Consider the following 22,159-nt stretch of genomic DNA (forward strand, 5'->3'; position numbering starts at 1 on the left):
GCGGCTGGCACGGGCCCAGGCAAACTTTCTGTGTGGGGCTCCTGACCACACAAGCGATTGCAGGCGTCCTCAGATGGGTGTCTCGGTGCCGTCCTGGTGGCCCAGTCTCACGTGATCCCATTTGCAAAGGAGTAAACGTACTTTGGGGCTGGCCACCAGCAAGCTCTGCAGGAAACCAGCTTTGGTTCTGCAGCTCTTTCGGGGGCCTCAGGTGAACCCTGTGCCCTGAAGGGAAGAGGCGGGAGCTGGCTGGTCCCAGCCCCCAGGGGGGATGCTGGGCATTTTCAGGTAGGTGTCTCCAGCAGCCAGCACCTCTGCACCCCCCTGCCTGTGCTCGGGACACCCCACCCCACCCACGTGACCCAGCTGGGAAACCCCCAAGGAGGCATTCCAAGAAAGAGCAGCGACGAGTGGCTGTGCTTGCTGGGGGTTTAGCAGTCGGTGGAGGTGAGGGGTGGGATGAAGGTTGAACGAGATTAAGACGTAACTATAGCAATGACTTCCACACCTCTTAGGTGCCTTAGCTATGAGCAGGGTGAAGGGAGCTTTTGTTTAGGAGTAAGCTGGCTGGAAAGTCCTAGTATTTACAATGTGTAATTCTGTGTGTGGGTTGATGGTAAAAAGTACCTTTTCTTTTCTGAACTTAGGGATTTTGTAAGCTGGCTTAAGGTCTGCTTTTGCCTTCTGAGTGGCCAGCTCTGGCCAGTTTGCCGTAACTGCCCAGTGGACCCTCTGAGGGGCCACCAAGGGAGACGTTATACATCTGTCTTGCCTGGGAGCTCCTTCTAGCGGTGGGGGACAGAGCAGGGAGAGGAGCGGACAGGTGCAGGCTGAGCTCATGGCTCCGTCACGTTGGGCGAGCGGCGTCTGTGCCCTGGTTCAAGGTGTGACGTGAATGGTTCCCACCTCAGAGGGCTCAGACGAGGGGTGAACATTCGTACCCGTGTGTCCACAGAAAGGCGCCTTGCTGTAAGGACTTGGCATGGAAAGGGGATGTTTGAGCAGCCAGCCTCTCTAGAGAAGACAAGACACTCCACGGTAGCCCATGCTTTCAACTGTTTTATTGCTACTCTATCATGATACAAGCCGTATAAAAATACTTTACATATAGCAAAAATAAACTACATTAAACTGGAGATTAAAAACATTTTGCATAGGAATGTGATGTATTCAAAGGCCTTTAACAGTCAAGATTTTCACAACCTAAACCTCCCAGCACCACCGGTCGGAGAGACTTGGATTTGGGGTGGAACTGGCTAGGACGTTCTCAACATCCTCCCCGCTCCAAGGGCAGCAGAGGGAGCCGGGGTAAGTGAGGGTCTCCGAAAACACATTCAGCATGCTGAGCTCATTCCAACCACAGCCAACCAGAATGCTGAAAGCACCTTCTCTGGTGGAAGCAGCATCCTTTGCATCCAGTTCATCCGGTCCCTGAACGGGCAGGTGGAGGTCATTCTGGTCATCAAGGCTGAGCGCTCCGCCTTGCTTCCAGCACCCTGTCTCGGTCTTAGAGGAGCTCCCTCAGGGAGCACTCAAGCTTGCCGAGCACTGGAAGAGTGTGTTGGACAGACTGAGCTGAGACAGGGATGTTGGCTGTAGCTCAAGGCACCGGCAAAGGCTGAGTGAAATCGATGCTTGCCATCCCACCTTCCGAAGCGTGTAGTCAGGGTGCGGGAAAACACCTGCGCTGGCCGGTCTGGCCCCGTGAGACCGCGTGCCCAGGCCCCAGGCCAGGAAGAGCCAGCAGCAGTTGTGCCGGGTGCCTGCTGCAGGGTGGCCCCTCCAACAAAACCAGTTTGGGGAAGTCCCCCCCCACACTCGTCCAGGATGTCATAGCCCCATGCTTCTTTCTCATAAACGCCGAGGGAACAAAGTTGTTAACCGGACCCCTGATGTCCGTTCAATTTTGCAAAATAGAAAGCACTTGGGAAGTGTCTGTTGACATGAAAATAAACAAATCTGCCTCCCTTGAGTCCAGGGTGACAATTAGAACACATTGGTTTCCGCGCTGTCTCAGGTGGCAGCGGCCTGCGCCGGCGGCTTGGCTCTTGGACATAAACAGGAAAAGGCTGCACCAGGGCCTCCCAGTTCTTAGAAGGAATCGGGTCCTACCTGAGGCCAAGGCTGTGTCCTGCTGGGAAACTTGGGATGTCCTTTGGGTGATGTGTGCGGGGATGACCCGCCGGGATCCAGTCGGCTCTGTAAACATTCGCCCGCACTTGGGTTTGGGGGGCAGGAGCTCTTCTGGAACCCCGTTATTACAACACAGGCAGGCTTTTACAAATAGCATCTACTCAGTGGGGGACCAAAACACTTCAGAACGTTCTCCTCGGGGACGAGATTGGGGCTCAGAGCGGAAGTCAGGCAGCGTCATCTTGGGCAGGAAGCGGGTGGCTCCTTCTGCCCCCCAAAACATGCCCCCCCCTTTTCTCCAGAGATGACTCAGTCCGGGAGACAGGTGACTGACTGCTGACAGGCTCTGGGGTGGAGTTTGGTTTTCTGGAATGATTAACGCATTTTCAAGAATACATCATTTCTCTTAGGGAAGAAAAAATATCAACATATATGTAAAGAGAGACACTTGAAAAAAGACTTCTGACCATTTATAAATACTTTTCTAATTCCAACAGGGGTGCGATATTCTGAGGACAGATGAAAAGCATAAAAATACAGATAAGAAAATAAAATTTAATAATACACTAATTGATCTGGGTGGCCGTTATATATTATCAAGCGGCAGCATTTCTGTACAGTGCGGGAAGACCGGCAATCTTTGGAGAGACTACATTCAGCAACGCGGTAGGTTTCCGTTTCCGCTGGAAGTGCTACGTGTGTAATTGACCTCGAATGTAGCGAGTGCAAACCTCCCCCTAACAGAGATCCTTCTAACTCACGTGCAACGCTCACACACCTTCGCCACTTAGACGTCTTGCTTTCTCCTTCTCCTTCTCGTAGAGGATTTGGGGGCCTCTTGCCACTGCGAAAACAGTTTCTCCCGAGTTTTCGCTCCTGGAGAAATTCCCTCCTGGCCTTTGTCCCTGACAAAACTTTCTGGGTAGCTGTGCGTTCCTCCTCACATGCTCTCCTGCCCGTTTGCGTCTCGGATCAAACGCCTTTGCCTCACTTTCCTTTGCTGTTGGTATAGTTGTCTATTCCTATAATAGCCAGCTAAGACATCTTTGAAAAAGACAATCTGGTGCGAGTGCCACGCACACACGCGCATGCGTATAAGCACACACTCGTACAGGAGTCTAAACCAATAGGAGGTCCTTGTCGCCGCCCCGTTAGGACGATGATGGAAAACGCATCCATCCCTTTTCACCCCACACTCTGTGAAGCCGAGCGACTTTGCTACAATAGCAGGAAGGCACTTGGGTTAAACACTCAGCTAACTGAGGAAAGGCCAAACTCCCTCATGTGCAAAAAAAAAAAAAAAAGGCTCCCAGCCAGGTCAAGTGAGAATGAATCACTCGCCGAACCCTTGAACTTGAGTTCCCCAGTGCAGTCAGCACAGCTGTAGCTGTAGCTGCAGAGAAAGGTCTTTCGCTGCAACTGCTTGTGGAAGCTTTTCCACTGGGCAGCTCTGTGCACCCCGAAAGTTTGCAGCAGCAGTCACCCTCTTACCAGCCTTCTGTTTAAAAGAGGTGCTTGGGCGAGTGGAGGAGAGCGCCCCTGTTGTTGGGGGGGAACACATGCTCCATCTGGAGCAAGAGAGTACAGACAGGAACATGCAGATGCCCCAGCCCGGGCCCTCTGCCCTCCCTCTGGGGTAGCAAACACACCAGGCCACGATCACCAAGCCCTGCGCCCCCGGTCCGGCTCTTGGGAAGGCTTTACCTCTGTGTAACCTGGGTGAAAAAACCAGCACTTAGAAAACCCCCAGTGGGCCCTGACCTGCCACACCTCACTCCTTGGGCTTTCTGCCCAGCAGACCGGATTAGGAAGTGCCGGCAGCGTGGCTTTCCGCAGCGCTGCGTGTGCGCATGCACTGTGAGTCGCCAGGGCGCCACTGAGAGACTGGGAAGCCAATCCCTGGCTAGTCCTGGGGTGTCTGCAGCACCTGCAGACAAAGCACACCTGTGTAATAGACACTCGCCTGCTAAGAACTTTGAGGGTTTTGTTTGCAAACATAGCACCGAAGGAGGAAGGTTCTGGAGGGCCCGGCCTGTGCACGGTGGAGAGGAGCCGAGGTCGGGGAGGGGTCATACCTGTCGTATAACTGGGGGGTCCGTCTGAGGGAGACAGCCGCCCTGGGTGGACCTGCTCCTATTCAGGTGAGTCCTGTGCTGGACTAGGCAGCTCCTGCAGACGGGTCTTTCTGGGGGGCCGAGCAGGGCATTCAATGCGTTCAGATCAAAATAACCAATGACCTTTTGGGCCGAATCCTGACCTTGAGTGCCCCACTTTGAGCCTAGGCCAGAGAGGGCAGCCCACTCACAGAAACACTGAGGCCTGCCAGTTGCCTCTTTTCACAACCACTTCACAGAAATACCTGTACTGTGGGGGTGGGGGGAGGAAGGGGGAATTGCTTTAGGCCTCTGCCGTTCCTTCTGAGAATGCAATGCACATGCTAGACAATCTTAACTGCTTTAAGGAAAAACACCTGGCTGTTAGGAAGAATGAAAGTGGGAACCTCAGAAAAGCCATTAGGGTGGGGGCTGCAGTGCCGGAGCGCACCCTGCAGCCTGGGCCCCCTTCTCCAGCCCGTGCCCACGCACTGCGGGGCGGGGAGCCACTGGCCAGCAAGGTGCCACCTCCAGCCACCATGGCCAGCTCTCTGAAGCGGGAAGAATAAGCATATACATGTCATAACTTAACACCGAGAAATTTAAACAGGTGATCTCGTACAGGCCAGACAGGTTCGCTTCAGAATGAGAATTTAAAAAATACACCGCAGCTGTGGCCCCACTGTGGCGTGAATAGGTAACACCTGAAGGTGACAGGCGGGCTTCTCTGCGTCTCTTCAGCCTGTAAGCTGGACTCTTGGGCCGAGCTTCTCTGCTTGCTCCATGTGGGAACTCCTTGCCTTTAAAGGTTCTGGAGCTGGGAAAATAAACCCGGAGCTGCGTCCTCCGTCCCCCGACCCAGCCCGCACCCCGAGCCCCAGTCACCCTGGTCTCAGGTGCCGTTCAGTGCGCTGTCTTACTCAGAAGGCACTTAAGGTTTAGATGGGACACCAGTAAAGTCAACCGAGATGCTCTTTGGGATTTAAAACAGAACAAACGAAAAATCAAAAGACAGCGTGTCCTTGCTGGTGTTTCCAGAGCGAAGTGGCGAGCTCCTGAAGGGGACAGTCAGCTCTCTGCTCCGGCCAGGGCAGGTGCAGTTGGGACAGCGGGTGAGGGGCAGCGGGGGGCTCCGAGGGGTCGGGTCTGGAAGGTGTCCTGCTGAGGGCTGCTTCTACGTCTGATTTCTGGTGGGAGGTCCTGAAAACTCTTTCCTGATAATTTCATTAACTACAAAAGAGAACAGAGAGAGTGTAGGGTGAGTGAGGGGGGCACCAGACACACGGATCAGATTCACTTTCTAGCACCTGAAACAATTGGGCTTTGTCCCCTCAAACCATATTTTTGTTCTCTGCGGTAATACGTTTGAGAGCTTTTAATGGAAGAAACACCGTCCCGCACTCTTATTTTCTGGACAGTAATCTGTGCTATGGATTTGTTGGGGAAAGTTGCCCGAATAGCAAATTAAAAAAAAAAAAATCACAGCAGAAATGGATTTGGTCCGTGAGGCATATTTTCTGTAACTGTCTCCTTTTTCTCTTCGGTTTGTTTAATGCACTGCGGGCTGTCTGCTGTCTGCCAAACTCCTCCCACTGTTACAACACCCAGAAAACACACCTACTATGTGACTAAAACACAGTTCCTTGACCCACAGTGTCCAGCTCTCAAAAGAGGGACTTTTAAAAAGACAGTGGGTGTGAATACCACAAAGACTAACCACCCACGGAAACGTAACCTCTGTTTCGTTCAGTTCCCTCACCCCCTTTAGAACTAGAAAGTGTCCTCAGAGGGGAACTTTGGGTCACCTCTTGCCTCGGAGGGAGTGTGGAATTCCGAGCTGGGAACCGAAAGCACGGTGCCAGCCATTGGCACGAAGGAGCTAGCGACCCTCTCTCTACCACTTGGGCCAGTTGCCTGGGACACTAGTTTCTGGAATCAAGGTGGTGGGGTCTCAGAATCATGGGCCTTGTGACAAGGCTTCCTCCAACATGTTCGGAAAGGAGAAGCTGCTGTCGCCGGCAGCCCGGACACCAGTGTGTCCGAGCCCCAGGTGTGTGCACACCTTCGGCTGGACAGTTGAGTTGAGTGGCCCAGTCCCAGGGGTGGCAGAGGACAGGAGGCAGACCCCTTTGGGGTCCCAGCAAAGGCACACATATCTCCCCTCTCCTAGTTGTGACACTGAATTCTTCCCACGGCCGCTTCCTATTTTCTCTTCTCGTCTCGGCCTGACCTACTGTTAAAGATGGAAAATCCCCAGTGAGGGCTCCCCGCTGAGGTTTGCTCAAAGTCTCTCCCCGTTTGAGCTGGGTGCAAGGTGCTTTTCCCAGGGAGACCCCTGCCTGGATGAGCCCACAGCACGCACCCCCCAACAGAGGAGGAGAGTGAATATAAACTGGGTCAGAGCTGCGCACCCCTCTGCACCTGGGCATTCTCATCTGTAAGGAGGACCTCCCAGGGGTGTGCACCCCTCGGAGCTTCTGTGAGGGCGCTGGGTGTCGGCAGCCCTGCAGGGCATGCGCCCGGTGAACAGGGCTCTGGGACCAGTAGCGGCAACAGCTGGGGGTTCGCTGTGCTCCATGTTGGACTCTGGCTGTACTCGGTGCTTTGCTTTGTGCCAGAGGCTGGCCAGGCTCGCCGTTTTTTAGAGGGACACCGCACAGAGGTTGGGAGGGCAGGTACCACAGCCTGACGAGCAGGGTCAGAATCCCCCCGCTGGCCAAGCCCTGCCTGAGTGACAGGACTGCTCTGTGCCTCAGTTTCCCCATCTCTAAACTGTGCACCAAAGTGTTACCTTCCTTCTAGGGTTGTGGATGAGAGAACACAAGTGACAAAGTTAGTGCAGTGCCCAGTGTCTAGCAGGCGCTGGTTCGCAGAGCAAGCAGTATGCATGTATGGATGTGGTGTGTATGCACGATATAGATTCAAATGTGACAACATGTATGTTAACGTATGAGAATGCATCTAGTAGAACAAGCATTTCCAAAGTGTGGAAAGGGACCTGTGAACGGGAACTCAGAGGATGAATTCATACATTTAGTTAACCAGCACTGATTGGGCACCTACTGTGTGCCAGCTGACACCTGGGGCCCTAGACCAGGAACCATGGAGAAGGGCTGCCCCCACCCCGCCCGCTGTGAGCCCTTTGGGGCCTGGCAGCCCGGGGGCCTTTGTGAGGCTGTGAAAGCAGAATGCCAAGGGGCGGAGGGTGGTCAGCGCAGCTTCAGCAAAGCTTTTCAAAGCCCGGATTCTGAAGGGCTTCCTGTTTTCTCAACCTAGGAAACCAGAGGAGTCAGTCCTTAGTGGGAACTTTCCACGGCCTCGGCTTTCTAAAAATAGCCAGTGGGCAGAGAGGTTGGCATCAGGGCCCTCCCCAAAGGGTCGTTTCCTTTGTCAGGGTGCAGGAGCTGGGACACAGAAGCGCTTTCCCCTTGGGCTTTCTAACAGCTGCTTTCGGGTAGAGGCCGTTCAGCGGGCTGCGCACACTTACTCAGACCCTCCCGCGGCTGGGGGCAGGCGGTGGCTGTGCAGCGAGGCCCACTCACACCCCACTGAAACCTCGCTGGGTGGAGGAACCTTCTCTTTCTGAAACCTCAGCGCTTGCTGCCCTGGCTGTGCAGAGAGAGAAAGTTCTAGAGCAGAAACGCTAGCTGGGGCGTAGCAAGGATGGTGCATTCACATCGCTCTGAAAGACAGGGCTGAGCTCGGAGAGAGGGTCTCCGTGTGACCACTTCCCCCAGACTCTGGTCTCCCGTCCAGGAGGTCCCCCACTGCAGACTCAGGTACTCAGGTGTGTATGGGGGGGGGGGGCAGGGGAACGAGTCACTGCCCTTTGCCTCAGTTCTGTGCTGTGCACCTGCTTGCTCTCCCTTCGTCCTTCCCACTGTCTGTCCTTTGGGAGAAGGAGCGTCCCCCCTCCGGCCCTGTTGCCGCCTCACCCCCACATCTTCAGTCTCACTCCAACTCTTCTACAGGCTGAAGGGCTAAAACCCTCTGCTTCCCCACAGGCCTTGTGATCTGGTCCCCGTGCCTGCTCCTGCCCTGACCTCGCCTCCTGCTGCCCTCCCCCACCCCCTGCAGGCCAACCACACCGGCTTCCTGTGTTCGGAGGCAATGGCAGTCCCACGTGCCCAACTCACGCCCGGGGCCTCAGCCCTGCCAGGGGCTTTCCTTCCTCCCTCTGTTCCAGGCTCTGCTCCAGCAGGCTCTTCTGGAGGCTGCCCCGGGGAGGCCTGCAGGGCCCCCACCCCACTGTGCTGTCCCTTGTCCCCCCTACTGTGTCCCCAGCTCTGTAACAGTGCCCAGGAAGTGCTCGGCAACACTCATGAATGAATGAGAAGAGGGAGGCTCCGACAGAGGCGAAACAGCCTTGGGGCTCACTGGGCTTCGCTCCCCAGGTCCCACTCTGATGCCCTCCCCATGTCATTCATTCAGTAAATGTTTTGAGCATCTCCCCTGGGCCGACCTTCCCTCCCACCTTGTCCCACACTGGCCACGTGCAGGTCTCCCACTAGTCCCTCTTTTTGTCCAAACCCTAACTTCTCTCCTGCCCTGTCCCTCCAGAAGCGAGCACAGCTGACCCTTAAGCAACAGGGGGGCCGGGAGCACCGACCCCCTGGGCAGGGGAAAACCCACATATAACTTCTGACTCTCCCCCAAATTAGCTGCTAGTAGCCTACTGTTGACCAGAAGCCTTACTGAAGAGCACATTTTGTAAGCCGTATGTACTATATACTCTATTCTTACACTGAGGCAAGCTAGAGAAAAGAAAATGTTAAGAAAATCACAAGGAAGGGAAAATATAGTTACAGCATTTAGTGGGGAATAAATCCACTTATCAGAAGATCCATGCAGTTTGAACCTGTGTCGTTTGAGGGTCAACTGGACTGAATTCTCCGAATGCTCTGTTTGCCGCCCCTGCCAGGTTCTTGGAGTCACCTGTGTCCTCAAGGTGCCGTGCACCGTGCCCCGCACACAGCGGGTGCCTAGTGCATCGATCTCAGCGCACCTTAAGGACCCCACACCATCAGCCCAGGTCCCTTGGTTTAGGGAAGCTGGTTGCTAGCATCCAGATAGGCTGCCTGTCTGTGACTTGTCTAGAGCCTTTTCTCTACAAAAGAATATGAGCCGTCCACATGGCTGAGGGCTGACTGTGTGCCAGGCACCGTCCTAAGGGCTGAGTTATTTCTCACACTGAACCTAATAATGCAGTCACACTAGTTTCACAGATGGAGAAATGCAGGCAGGCAGCCCCTTGCTGTAGCAGGATAAGGGGAGGGAGCAGGATTTGAGCCCAGGGCGGTGGCCCAGAGACTGTGCTAATAAGCTCAGCAGTCATGGCCCTTACAGGGCCCTGGCGTCTTTCCTGTGGGTCAACAGCAGGGGAAACTTTGTGCTGAGTGGTTGAGGTGGTCACTGAGCACCGCTTTCTCAGAACAGAACCGAGGTCAGTAGTGCTGGTCCGCCACAAGCACCCCTGACCTTCGGTCGCCCTCAGAGAGAGGCGCTGCGCTGAAAACCCAACACGAATGGGCGTATGCTTGTCTCAGCCTCAGGGTGGCTGCTAAGCCTGACGCCGGGAAGGAAAAGACGGACAGAGGCGAGCACCTAGAAATTATACACTTTTCCCTTTGAACCTCCACTTACTCTCAGTATATGATGAAAAGTCATTCACATACAAATCAACAAGAAGATATAACCATTCTAGTAAATGGCTGTAGATATAAAGAATATAGGAGGGGTCTCCAAACTTTTCCTGTAAAGGGCCATGTGGTCCCTTATCTCCCCAGCTCTGTTCTGGGAGCATTGGAAGCAGCCATAGACAGCATGTGAGCAGATGGGCATAGCCATGCGCCGATAAAACTTTATCAAAACAAGCCTGGGGCGGGATTTGGCCTGAGGCGTAGTTTAATGACCCCTAGTATATATATCAATGGCAAAGAAAACCAGGGTGTTTTATTCACCTGCTTTTGGGGGGTGGCCATGTGGGGAAGCCAACACTTCCTCCCGGCACTGGGCATCAAACAATTCTGGGCTGACCAAGTACTGAAGTTCTAAAAACTGAGCAGATTTCTCTTAGCATCCACTCTGCCCCAGGGATCTTCTGATTCACCCGCAGGCCCAGACCCCTGTGTGCCAGCTGCTGCTTTTAGCGGCACACAGAGACAAGGCCGCTCGGGGCTGCAGGCAGAAAACGGTACACTGTCAGCTACAAGTTAAGAGACTTTTCAAGGGTAATTTTGACTTTTGGCCTTTCCCCCTTAAAACTGCTGACTTTGGAACTTACTCCCCCGAGAAAGAAGCAACAGGAAGGGGATGGATAGACCCTGTCCTGCTTCTCCCCTGAACCTCAAACGTGTTTTCAAAAATCTGGTTTAGGCCACGTGAGTGCCCACAAGAGCCTGGGGCCAGCCACAGAGGCCATGGCCAGAAAGACACCCAAGTCTGGATGGGACTCGAGGACGCAGCATGCTCTGGGCCAAATCAAAAGGCCGAGAGCTGACCGGGGTGCGAGGCCGGCCCTTGCCCTGGCAGTGCCTTGCCGAATCCACTCCCAAAACCTACGTGGGACCGGAAAGCCCAGGGAATGTTCTCCGGGTGCTTCTGCCTTTTGTTCCAGCTGCTTGTGGGAAAAGCTACTCTGGAAGCCAGGACCATGCCCCTGTCCTCCACCCCCAACCCCCAACCACTAGCACAAGAAAACGTGGCCATGGCCTTGGGTCTTCCCCTGTGACTTTGGTTTCAAAAGGGAAATGATTTGTCCCCTCTCAGCCATCTCTGTATGCTCTGGGGACACTTGGGAACTAACTGAGTTGTCCAGGCCAGACTTTAGAGGTTCAATGAAAAGGACAAAAAGCCCTTGATAAGCCTGGAGCCCACGCGGGCCACCTCGGGGGAGGGGCCGTGCATGGCGAATCCCCTCCAAGCTCACAGATCAGCCCAGCTGGCCCAAGTTCCCGGCCCCAGCGGGGCCAGAAGCACTGCCAAGTTCTGACAGCAGGGAGGGAAGAAGTGCACTTAAAAAGGCCTGTTTTTGGTTTCTCTCAGTGGCTGCACTCTCAGCCCCGACATTTCAGGTGCATTTTTGCCATCCTGGCTCCTGGGACGTGAGGCCCCGGGGAAGAAGTCTGGGGTCACCGGGGTCCCTGTCGCCCTCACCTGCTCACAGCTGAGAAGGTGCCACAGAAAGCCCCCCCCTGAGTAAGGGCTCACGCTGCCTCTGGGAAGTGCTGTCTCCACCGGCCCCACCCTCTGGGGAACAGGGTTCTGAATGCCACCTCCACTGTGTGTGCCACAAGGTGTGGAATCTGAGGGTCATTTTTACCGCATTTCCGGAGCGGGCTGTCAGTGTGATCCTGCTGAGGAATTCTGGGTCCGGCCTGTGACGCAACAGGCCCCCTTGCACAGACAAAGGGACCATTCAAAAGCCCCAGCCCAGTGAACCGGGGAGGTGTCAGGAGGTGTGGCGGATGCTGGCTGACTTCCGGTGAGTGCTCGCCCTGTGCTGGGCACTGCGTGTAACTGAGCCTCATCAGGCTGGGCAGAGGCACAGAGACGGACCTGCTGTTCCTCACAGAGGGACTGCACCCCGCATCATAGCGTCTGCCAGCTGCCAGGCGCTTCTGTTGGGCCCAGAGTCTAGGGAGGGGGGTCTACAGCCTGACACTCAGTGAGGGGCTGTGCCGAGCTCGGTGGGCAACCAGCTCCGTCCTGGGCCCAGCAGCCTGGTGAGATGACGAGGTCAAGACTGGACACAGCTAAGTGTGGTGAGCTCGGAGAGTCACGCCCTGGGCCCTCCTATCTACTTGCCCCAGCGCAGAGCGCCCCGCCACTGATGCACAGCCTGCCTCCCTGGCTACACCAAGCAAAGTGCACAAAACCCAAAAGAAGGTGGTAAAACACAGGAGCAGAACTTTCAGAGGGGGGCATGACATAGCGCATTCTCCCTGGGAGAGCATGCAAATTCCCAGAGCCTCATCCCCCGCCTTCCCGCCCCAACCTTGAGCCCCAGCCTCACAGACCCAGAGAAAGCCAGGGGTGCTGTCCCCCCCCAGGGAGCCCCTGGTGAAGTGGTGGGGTTCCGGCCCTTAAAAAACAGGAAATGGTGTCTGTGAGGATGGACTTCAGGTTGTTAAGTTTTCTTTTACTAAAAAAAAAACACAACTTCAAGAAAACACACAGCTGGAAAACAAAAGGAGAGGCAGAAGATAGGAATTACCTTTAACTCTGATTTCTCGGATCAAAGATCACAGTCATTCTGTTTCATAATATGTTTTGTATCCAGCTAAGGTGTGTGTCTATCAGCTCTGAAAAAGATTTGCAAAACCATTTTTGAGAAGAAGACAAAAACGTCATGTTCGACCTCTATCTATTATTATGCTCCCGACTTGTGCTGACAACATCCATTTCATGAGTCTTTCTACTTAGGGCCGCACGGAAGCTCACTCACCCTCTGCCCAAATCCCGTGTCACCCTAACATCCGCACCAGGATGAACCCCACACCAGGGTGACAGTGACTGAGATGAGGGACTTTATGCAAAGAAATGGGGGTCTCTGAGCTCCAAGTGCATCAGCAAAATTATGGTGGGTTTCGTTTGTTTTCATGCTGCTGGCTACGTCCTGGAGTTTCAGATCCTAGACAACTGATAAGCTAGTTCTACTGCAAAGAATATCAGAACTTTGCTAGGGATCTACTTAGAGATAATCCTCCTGCAGGCTTCTCATGGATTCTGAATTTGACCCCGTTCTATTCTTAGTAGTGAGAGAGTAGACATGCAAACTCCTAAGAATGTAGATTTTCTTCCTGTCTCTCTGGCCGACAGTTTTTTTTTTTTAAGTGACTATTTTTATAGCTCCTGCCCATTCTGAGCACCAAAGGCACTTCCAAAGGAGCCGGCAGCCGCCTACTTTACAAACCTTTCACTTACATCCCATTTTCTCTTCAATGTTAAATCACTATCGACTCCCCTACAGCTTTCAAAGCATGTATTCTTTCACTCCCCTTCAAATGGCCAAATTGCAAGGCCAGAGTCCACTTGGAGTGCCTGCTTTAGAAGTAGTCTGAGGTTCGCTTCTTCCAGGGAGTGACGGGCTTTTACGAAATGCCTGTTGATTGGCACCAGGGGGCTCCTTCCAGGACACGCACTTGCAAGGCCCTGAACACTCCCTCAATCTGTTTCTGCAGTCACAGGCCTTCGCCCAAATGCTGGGCTGCAGCAAGGCTGGGCCTGGTGGGGGCAGCAGCCCAGGACAAAGGACCACCTCCCTCCCCTCCTTAGTAGCTGCTGTAGCAGAGCTGGGACCATGCGCTCTCCAAAATTCCAGGAGCCTGTGGCCCTCAGGCAGCTCCTTTACTGTCCCTCCCTCCCTCTGTTACACACTGGCCTGGTCCAAACCTAGAAGGCCTTAAAATACCATCTGTATCCTAGCAGTGGCCACACTGATGTTCTCCAGACCAGAACTTGTGCCTGGACTGCAGACTCAGAGCTCTGACTGCCCACCGGGCATCTCAGGGCCCAAAGCAATCCCCCGACTCACCACCACCCCACCCCAAAACGCCCTGTTCTACTCGTCCCCATCATAGGAGACACTCCCTACTTCCGGTCGTTCAGGCCCATCTCGGTCACAGCCCACATCCCTCCACACACAACTGCTTCTGGATCTGCCCTCAGAATACATCCGGGAACCAAAACCTCCAGCCTCCCGAGTACATCACTGCAGGGACTGCAGGGTCCCTCGCAGTGCTGGGACCCTGGTCTCCACCCACCAGCAGGGCGGATCTGACTGGGCCTTAAGGTAGAATGTTTGGCTCGGTGGTTACTCCTGGAGAAAGCCCGCTCCAAGGGGCCATAGTGGCCAGGACATTTCCTCCTCATCCACACGCACCCACTCGAGCAGTGCTGAGCACCTGTCGGGGCCAGGAGCACACTCCCAGGTCACACACCCTTGGAGCAGTGACTGGAACCAGGAGGGTGGGGTGGGTGGACCCAGGGACCAGCCTCTCCACACCCACTGGCCAGTACGTGGGTGCTTTGAGGGGAGTCTCAGTGGACTCAGAAGTCTGGTCCCCAAGAAGCCGAGCCTGCTCTGCCTGTGTCTCCTCTCCCTGCCCCTCGTCGCCCGAGTTCAGACTCGGTGCAAAGCACCAAACCCATCCGCTCGTCTGTGGCCTCTTGGGGCACAGCTTCCTGTTTAGTCATGAAGTTTCACTCTCTCATTGTCTGTCTCTTGGTGGAAGACAGAGAACCAAGAGCCGAAGGAAGGGCCTTGTTTTTAATTCAACTGAACTCAAAACTCAAGAAGCAGACCGTCCCCAGGCCTCCTCCTTTACAGGTGGCAGTTCTGGGGCCTTCTCACACCCTTGCCACCATCTCTGGGCCGCTGGTGGGCCCATTTCTCAGGTCACTATACTGAGGCAGTGACTGGTACAGGCACCGCCCCCGGCGCTGGGCAGAGCCATATTCGAGCCCCCGCTCCATGGTGCACCAGCATTTGGAACTGCCATGGGCCACCTACAAGATACCAGCGAGCCCTCCCGCAGACAGGGCGGGCCCCCTCTGGTCCCAGAACCACTGCCCGACTTGGGGATGGTTCGTGATGCTACAGCTAAAGACCTACGTAGGGAGGTCGCATTTTTACAACCCTCAGCATGAGCTGGTGGATTGTTGCACTAGGCTCATGGGTCAATTTAGGATACAGATTGGACCATGGTCAGTGATTAATCAACATCGATAATTAACATGAAAGCATAAGGTGTCAACAGATAAAATACAGCCTTTACAGACCCAAGAAACTGTCATCTTAACTAATTTAATGCCACAACCAGCCTGCAGTCTTTTGAGAGTAGTGACAGGGGTGGGATCAGGTGGGGGAACCTGTCTGGGTCATGGAGCTGACGGGAATCGGGTCTGTCGGAGGTACGTTCAGTTTGACGGTCCTGCAGTGAAAACACCAAGGTGCCTCCCAACCATCTTATCTACTGCCCACTTGTTCCATAATTACACATCGGCTTAAGTCAAGGGAGAACCACCCTGGACTTTGTCCAAGCCACGCTGCCCTAGAAGGAAGGACGAACCAACTGTGTAAACTCAGACCGGAGCCCAGCTCCCTGCCCAGTCCTTTCCCCCAAGTCAGCAGAATGTCTTTTGCTTTCACGTGGCTACGCTGCACCTCTCGGACCAGGCGACTGCACCGCTCCAAGGCGGTGACCACAGGAAGGCATTCTGAACACACCACCGCCTGCTTCCTCGCTCTCCAGCCATTTCACCATGGCCTTCACCCCAAACCTCTGCTGAGCTGCCTCAGCCACAAAGCAAGTACTGCAAAATAACTTGCTGCCTTAAAAAAAAAAATGGAAACAAAAGAAAAGCACTTGTTACTACATCCAGTTGACATTCTGGAAAGAAACAGCGATCCAAACCCGCAAAGCAGCCTGTGACCACAAATGAGATGATAAAATAAATACCTAATTGTTTGGGAAGCCATCATTCTCTTTGGCGGTTGGAGGCACTCGCCGAACATTTGTTTGTGTTACGGCCTTTGAGTTGACTTATCTTTGCGCCGCGTGATGGAGGCGCTGGGGCAGGGCGGCTCGTCCCTCCAGGTGGGTCGGCAGGTGGAAGCCTGGACCGGCAGTGTTTCCGTCCTGAGCTCCTTGCCTCACGTCACAGAATCACACACAACATCCTGGTGACCACTGGGGACACGTCCCAACCCCTCCCACCACCCTCCCCCCAGGAGACCTTTCCTTCCAAACCCACCGTGGCCCCTGTGGAAAGGGGTTGACTGGATATTTATTGAACCTTCCAGCCCAGCCTCCATCTCACCCGCCCATGAAGTCACCTTCCAGGCCGTTCTGTGTCCCGACCAGCTCGAAGCACAACCACACACTTCCTAAGCCCAACATAAGCGGGTCCTGTCACAGGGCATCCCGACTCCTTCACTCTCCCTCATGCCGCCTTCCCATCTGTCTTCTGCATTGGCTTACAGTGCCCCCCTCCCAAAAGGTTTCAGCACATCCGCCCCCCTCGTGAGTCCCTCAGCCGTGAGAGCTGATTGACCTGCAGACTGCCTGTGAGTTCCAGCCTGTCCCTACATGTACTTGGCAAGACCTCCCTATGGGAGGTCTGCATAAGCCCACCCACCTGCCTGCCTGGGCGAGGGAGAGGTCAAGTGCAGGGCTCAGCACCCTCCACCTCCCTGGTTCAGCCGAGAGCCTGTGGGGAAACAGCGAGATAAAGCAGGGGCCCCCTGGGCCACTCAGCCTACCCCTTCCAGGCAAGAGAAGCCACTGGCTTCCCAGAAAGAAACCCCAGCAGGCTTGAGCAGGGAGCAGACCTCGTAAATTTCTCCAAGTGAGGTTCACAGGTCTGGCCCTGACACTTATGCTCTCAGTTCAAAGGCCACCATCACTCTTAATTCAGAGTGACTGACCAGGAATGCATGTGTGCGACATGACACCAGGTGTCCCTGAGATACGGTAACTCTCCCAGGACTGGCGGACAGAGTCTAAACTCCTGACTCCTCCCTGGACCAAACCTTCTACCTATTCAGGCCCTGCTGTGGACCAAACAGTGTCCCCCGAATTGCTGTGTAAGCCTTGCCCCCCAAAGTGATGGCATTTGGAGACAGAGCCTTTGGGAGGTGATTAGGGTTAGGTCAGGCCATGAGGATGGGGCGCAGAGGATGGCATTAGTGCCCTTACAAGCAGCCCCGTCCCTCGGAGGGGGCAGAGTTGTGGGGAAACACTCCGTCAGGAGCCAGGCTGCTGGGACCCAGACCCAGCCAGCACGCCCTGCTGTCCAGGTGAGCCTGGTCCTCTCCGCACCCTCTGGTCAAAGGCGGGAAGTAATCCTTCCTGAGGATTTCACAGGGGATTCCAACAGTTTTTGAAGGAACCAACGAGGCAACCCATGACAGGTGCCTCAGTGTCTGGCACACAGTGAGCACACTACATTTACTGGGGGGGTGCATGCCAACCATTGAACCTCGGTTTCCTCAGCTGCAAAATGGGAATAGTAGCAAGCATCTCAAACATCATGCAATGGAATCAGCGGGCACAGCACCAAACTGACAAAACACACGCCAGCAGCTGCCCGTTCTCATGGTTCGTGCACACCAGCCCACCACACAGGGAGCCTTTGGTTAATAGGCTGCCGGAGCAGATGGCCCAGCCACCCTCCTTCACCAAAGCACTTTCACCTGGGGAGCTATTTCTGCATTTTCAGAGTGGGTGGGCCTGAGGTCGGCTGTGCTCTGGGGGTGCGCTCTCACATCCTGCAGAGAGGGGCCCCTCCCCGGCCGCACTTCGAGGTGCACTGACTACCCTGAGTCACCAAAGCTCTGCAAACCAGAGGCCTCCGGAAGCCAGCCCCAGCAGCGGGCCGCACAGCACCCAGCCGCCCAGACATCTTACCAGCAAGACCTCAGAGTTTACGAGAAAAGTGTGCCACATCGTGCTCCAAACTGTCCCCAGCTCTCGGGATGAGTAAACATGGCAGTTCTGAGGCTCTGGTTTCGAGTGGGAAGCTGAGGTGCTAACTGGGAGGAGGGCGTGTGATTGGCAGTTGGGGACAGCAGCCCAGAAGGGGGGCACCCACTCTGACCTAACCTCTAGGGACACACGTCCGTGCTATCCTGGATAAGCAACACACGACAGGCTCATCCCCAAAGCCAGGTTTCTGGAGCCGTGATCCAGAGCTCTCCCCTAAGCCCCCCCTCCACGGTGAGCCTTCAGGGTGCAGACTTGCCATCTACAGGCTGGGGGGGGGGGGCTGAGGGCAGGAGGCAGAAAGCCATTCTTCAAGGCCTGGCGGTCAATGTCCCCTGGAAAGACAGGAAGCAGGTGGCCAAGGTCATCTCCACGGTTCCTAAAGGACACCTGTGCACAGGCTGACGAAGCCCCACTTAGCAGACACCTTCCGTTACTGCCGCCACATACATTACCTCACTTATGGCGCACCTACAGTTCTGTTAGCTGGTGCCAACATCCGAGGATGGACCGGGGCGAACCCCAAAGGGACACTAATATAGGCACTGTACACGGTTACCGTGGCGATGGGTCCTGGGTTTTGGGAGGGGGGAGCATGGCTCGGGCTACAAGAATCCTGTACCACTGGGTTGTAATAGCCCTGCCAGGGCAGGACCCTCATCTCTCATTCCCTGCACATAGCCAGCACCCAGGACAGAGCCCAGCATATAGTAGGTGGTCAGTAAATACTTCATGGCAGGACGGGTGAGTGAATGAATGATGAAACAGGTGCAGAGGGATGAAATCACATACCCAGGTGAGACAGCCACCAAGCAGCAAAGCCTGATTCAAACCCACAGAGTCGGGCTCCAGCTACTGGAAGGTGGGAATTCTTTTGCAAGTACAGTCTGGCAGCCAACACCTGCTTCTTTGCACGCAACTCTGAGCAAAGGCTGGTCTTTGGGAGACCTAACTTTTACCAGGTTACACGGTAGAAACCACCGTGTAGCATGCGAGCTAACACACGTGTTGTTCACTCTCATTAAGCTGGGGATGAGATTTAAGAAGCAAAGAGCGGCTTGGCCCCTCTGGGACCACAAGCCAGGCCTGGGGCACACCCCGAGAAGGTGGGGTGGGGCTACTGCCTCACGAGTCTTGGAGGCAGGTTGTAAAAGTGGCGTATCCTCAGGGAACCGAAGACGCCCAGAGATGGGAGGCCTTTCCAATGAAGTGCCCCCTCATCCCAGCCCTGAGCACATGTCCACGGAGGCCACCAAGCTTCGAGGGGGGGACACGTTGCAGGACCACCGTGACCTCCTCAGGTGCATCCCAGCCCCCCTGACAGAGTCGGTGGCCAGGAATGCCAGCAAGCTGCTGTGAGAGGTGGCTCAACCTGCGTTTCAGTTATGAGAGGTGACCTGGGCAGCTTGTAGAAAAACCCACGGAAACTCAGTGCTGTGCCTGCTTTCCCCTGTCTGAACCAGAGACTCGGCGATCTCAAGTTGAGGCCAAGATCCGACACCGTGATGTGGGGCCTGAAAACTGACTCGAACACGACCTTCCCGCAGAAAAGCAGAAAGCTGAGAACAGCCGAGACACTTCTGGGGACAGCGAGCTGGCGACTGCGCCGGCCAGAAATGGAGAACACCTGTGACACCGCGGTAACAAAGCTCTGTTACCGGGGGTGGAAAAGCCTGGCTGGGGAAGGAGGCTGGGGGACCCGGAGGAGGCCCACACTTCTGCGGAATGATCCTCCCAGTGCCGGTGGGTTCCAGGCCCAGGCGGAAAGGACAGACTGCTCGGCAAATGGCCCAGGACCATGAGCAAGCCACGCAGAGAAAAGTGAAATTAGAACCTTCCCTCAAACTGGACACAAAAGAGCCAACTCCATATGGATGACACAGCTCAGTGTGAAAGGTAAGACTGGATACAGGAGACACTCTTTATGACATCAGGGTAGAAAAAGGTTTCCTGAACTGACGCTTCAGACTTGAGGACATCAAATCACCAGGAGGGCTTGTTCAAGTGCAGATGGTGGGGCTCGCCCCTGGCATTTCTGCTTCAAAAGATACCATTTCACACACAAGCTTCAACAACCAGTTTAAAAATCTCCCTGTATCCACCGAGGAGGTGGGGACGGAGGGCCACGCAATGACTTCTGTGTGCCGATGGGAGTGTCGACAGAGCCACTCTAGGAGACAATTTGGTGTTGTCTGCTGAGGTGCGCGCCCAGGGACCAAGCAATGCCACCTGGAGGTACAACCCTACAGAAACCCCTCTGTGTGCATGTGCTGAGACAGAGAGAACATTCTAGAAAGTACTGTCTGTGATGGCAAAGACCTGGAAACAACCAGCACCTGTCTGTTCACCTGGCTGGTCACGGGTGTCGATAAATCACGCTGGTGGCTGGTGCAGGCAGAGTGCTTACTTCGTGCCAGGTCCCGGCTCAGGAACTCCTCATGCGTGTGTTACCCACTCCAAGTTCACAAGGCCCCATAGTAGGTGGTGTTTTTATCCCCCTTTTGCAGTTCAGTAAACCAAGGCTCCAGTTGCTGGAGGGCCTCGCTCGGAGCCATGCCGCCTGCAGGGGGCTAAGCCAGGATTTAAAACGGGCGGTGATTCCAGGGTGCAGACTTAAAACCATTGGCCCCCCTGCCAATAAATGCTGGTTTAATGGCAAAGACAGAAGCTTTCATTCAGGCCTGAAGTGGTCAGAGTTAACCCCTGAAGTTCAAGGAGAACCTGGTTAGGCCAAATCACTGGATAGTTCTCCTGCCCACAGCAGCCACTGGCTGTTCCTTGGTGTCCGTGTGAGCATATGCGCGCGCACACACACACACACACGCACATGGCTAGTGACCACAGTGCACGTCACTAAATGAGGGCTTTGACTTGTTTTCTGCCTGGCACATAGTAGACACTCAGCAAATGTGTTGAGTGGAACCAACTGAAGTGCGAAAAGTTTGGGCCAGGAGGCTAAACTTCACCGAAACACAAACAGGAGTTGCCACGCTCACATGCCCACATGCCATCCCCGTGTCTCCCTAAGAGACCCACTGGCAGGAGGAGTGGCCCCTCTTGGAAATTCAAAGCACCCACGGGAGGGGCTCCAGTCTTACCAGACGCTCGCCTTTCAGCTGGAATGACCTTAAACAGGTCGCTCACCTTCCTGCCCCTCAGCCGACACCAGCCACACAGAGGGGACCTGAACAGCTAGGAACCCCAGAGCAGCAGGTGCCCCAGGCCTGCCACAAGGTCAGGAAACTCCTTCCAGGGTGGGCCTGGCCACAGTTGGGCGCCAAGAAGCCGTCTTGGGCTGAGCTGCTGGACCCGAGCTCTGGCATCGAACAGCTGGGGGACTGGACCTGGGAGGAGCCAGTGACCAAAGGGTGGCAACTGTTCAAGGGGCAAAAGCCCCTCCCCAGAGCTTTCTCCCTCATCGCAATAGGAAGCCTGTCTGGAGGGAGTGGGCAGCCCCTTACCTAAAAGGGGTCGGGAGTGGGCAGAAGAAGGGAGTTCCCGTGCGGCAGCTGAGGCCTGCATTTCTCAGAAGCCTGGCAGCTTGGAAAACACAGGGCTGGTTTCTGTTTTCCGCCCCCAGAAACGCCTGGACCACAGCAGGAGGGAGGCCCTGCTGGCCATGAGGGAGCTTCGGTAAGGTCCGGGATGTAGACAGTGTGCCGTCCACACAGGGAAGCCGAGCCAGCTCGGGTGCCCATCCCGGGGTGGGGGGGGTCCCTGGCCACCTCCCACTCTGTACCAGGTGGGCCCATGGGGACATTATCTTCAGGAGGAGCAGGGAGCTAGGAGGCAGCAGCCAGAAGAGGGGCCACATGTACCAGCTGCGCTGGCCTCTTGGCATCAAAAAGGGGAGCAAGCTTGCAGGTCTCCCTGCAAAAGGGGCACTTCTGGGTCCAGAGTGAGCCCACACCAAGCACAACAGAGTGACAAGGAGTGGGAGGGGGAAGAGAATGAAGCACGAGCTGGGAGCAAGCTGATGCTGCCCTGCTCTGCAGGCAGCCGCTCCGGGGGTTGCACAATCGTTTCCATGGCGCTCGGGTTTGCTGTCACAACAACCTCTGGATGGCCGGGCCCTGGGCAGCGCTGCAGGCTGGAGCGGGGATGGATTTTCTAGTGGGCCCAGCGGCCAGCACGTTTTGGAGGGCCTGCCCCAGCCTGTCCACGGAGCGGTCTTCAGCAGCGGCCTCTGTCCAGCCAGAGGCCTGGAGAGCATGGCAAGGAGAGGGGGCCTGGGACCAGCTGCAGCCTCCCGTGCCATTCGGGTGCAGACGCGCATCCTTCCCTGCGGTCCCAAGACGTCCCCGCGGGTGCCCAGCACTTTGACTTGTGGAGACTCCGGGCCAGATCATGCCAAGCCCCACTGCTCACAGTAAATATGATTTAAATTTTGCTCTAACATTGAAGGGCTCCGGCTGACACTAAACCCTTATCACTCCAAGTGTGCAG

General features: G+C 55.3%; 1 protein-coding gene across 3 annotated transcripts in view; it reads right to left on the reverse strand.

Annotated features, from left to right (window-relative positions):
- Window positions 1-1,046: 1,046 nt before the first annotated feature.
- The window catches only part of NFATC2 (nuclear factor of activated T cells 2), a 124,960-nt gene continuing 103,847 nt past the window's right edge, over window positions 1,047-22,159 (reverse strand). For 2 of the 3 annotated variants that reach the window (XM_037133633.2, XM_037133635.2), the window contains exon 10: window positions 1,047-5,456. In XM_037133633.2, coding sequence (XP_036989528.1) covers window positions 5,401-5,456 — 56 coding nt within the window. In that variant the 3' untranslated portion in view covers window positions 1,047-5,400. Of the gene's footprint in view, window positions 5,457-12,441; window positions 12,530-22,159 lie in introns of all 3 variants that reach the window. The other variant, XM_037133634.2, reaches the window with a different exon arrangement.

The sequence above is a fragment of the Artibeus jamaicensis genome, unplaced genomic scaffold, assembly GCF_021234435.1.
Source record: "Artibeus jamaicensis isolate MK-2021 breed Jamaican fruit bat unplaced genomic scaffold, CSHL_Jam_final contig_685, whole genome shotgun sequence".
Classification (NCBI taxonomy): Eukaryota; Metazoa; Chordata; class Mammalia; order Chiroptera; family Phyllostomidae; genus Artibeus; species Artibeus jamaicensis.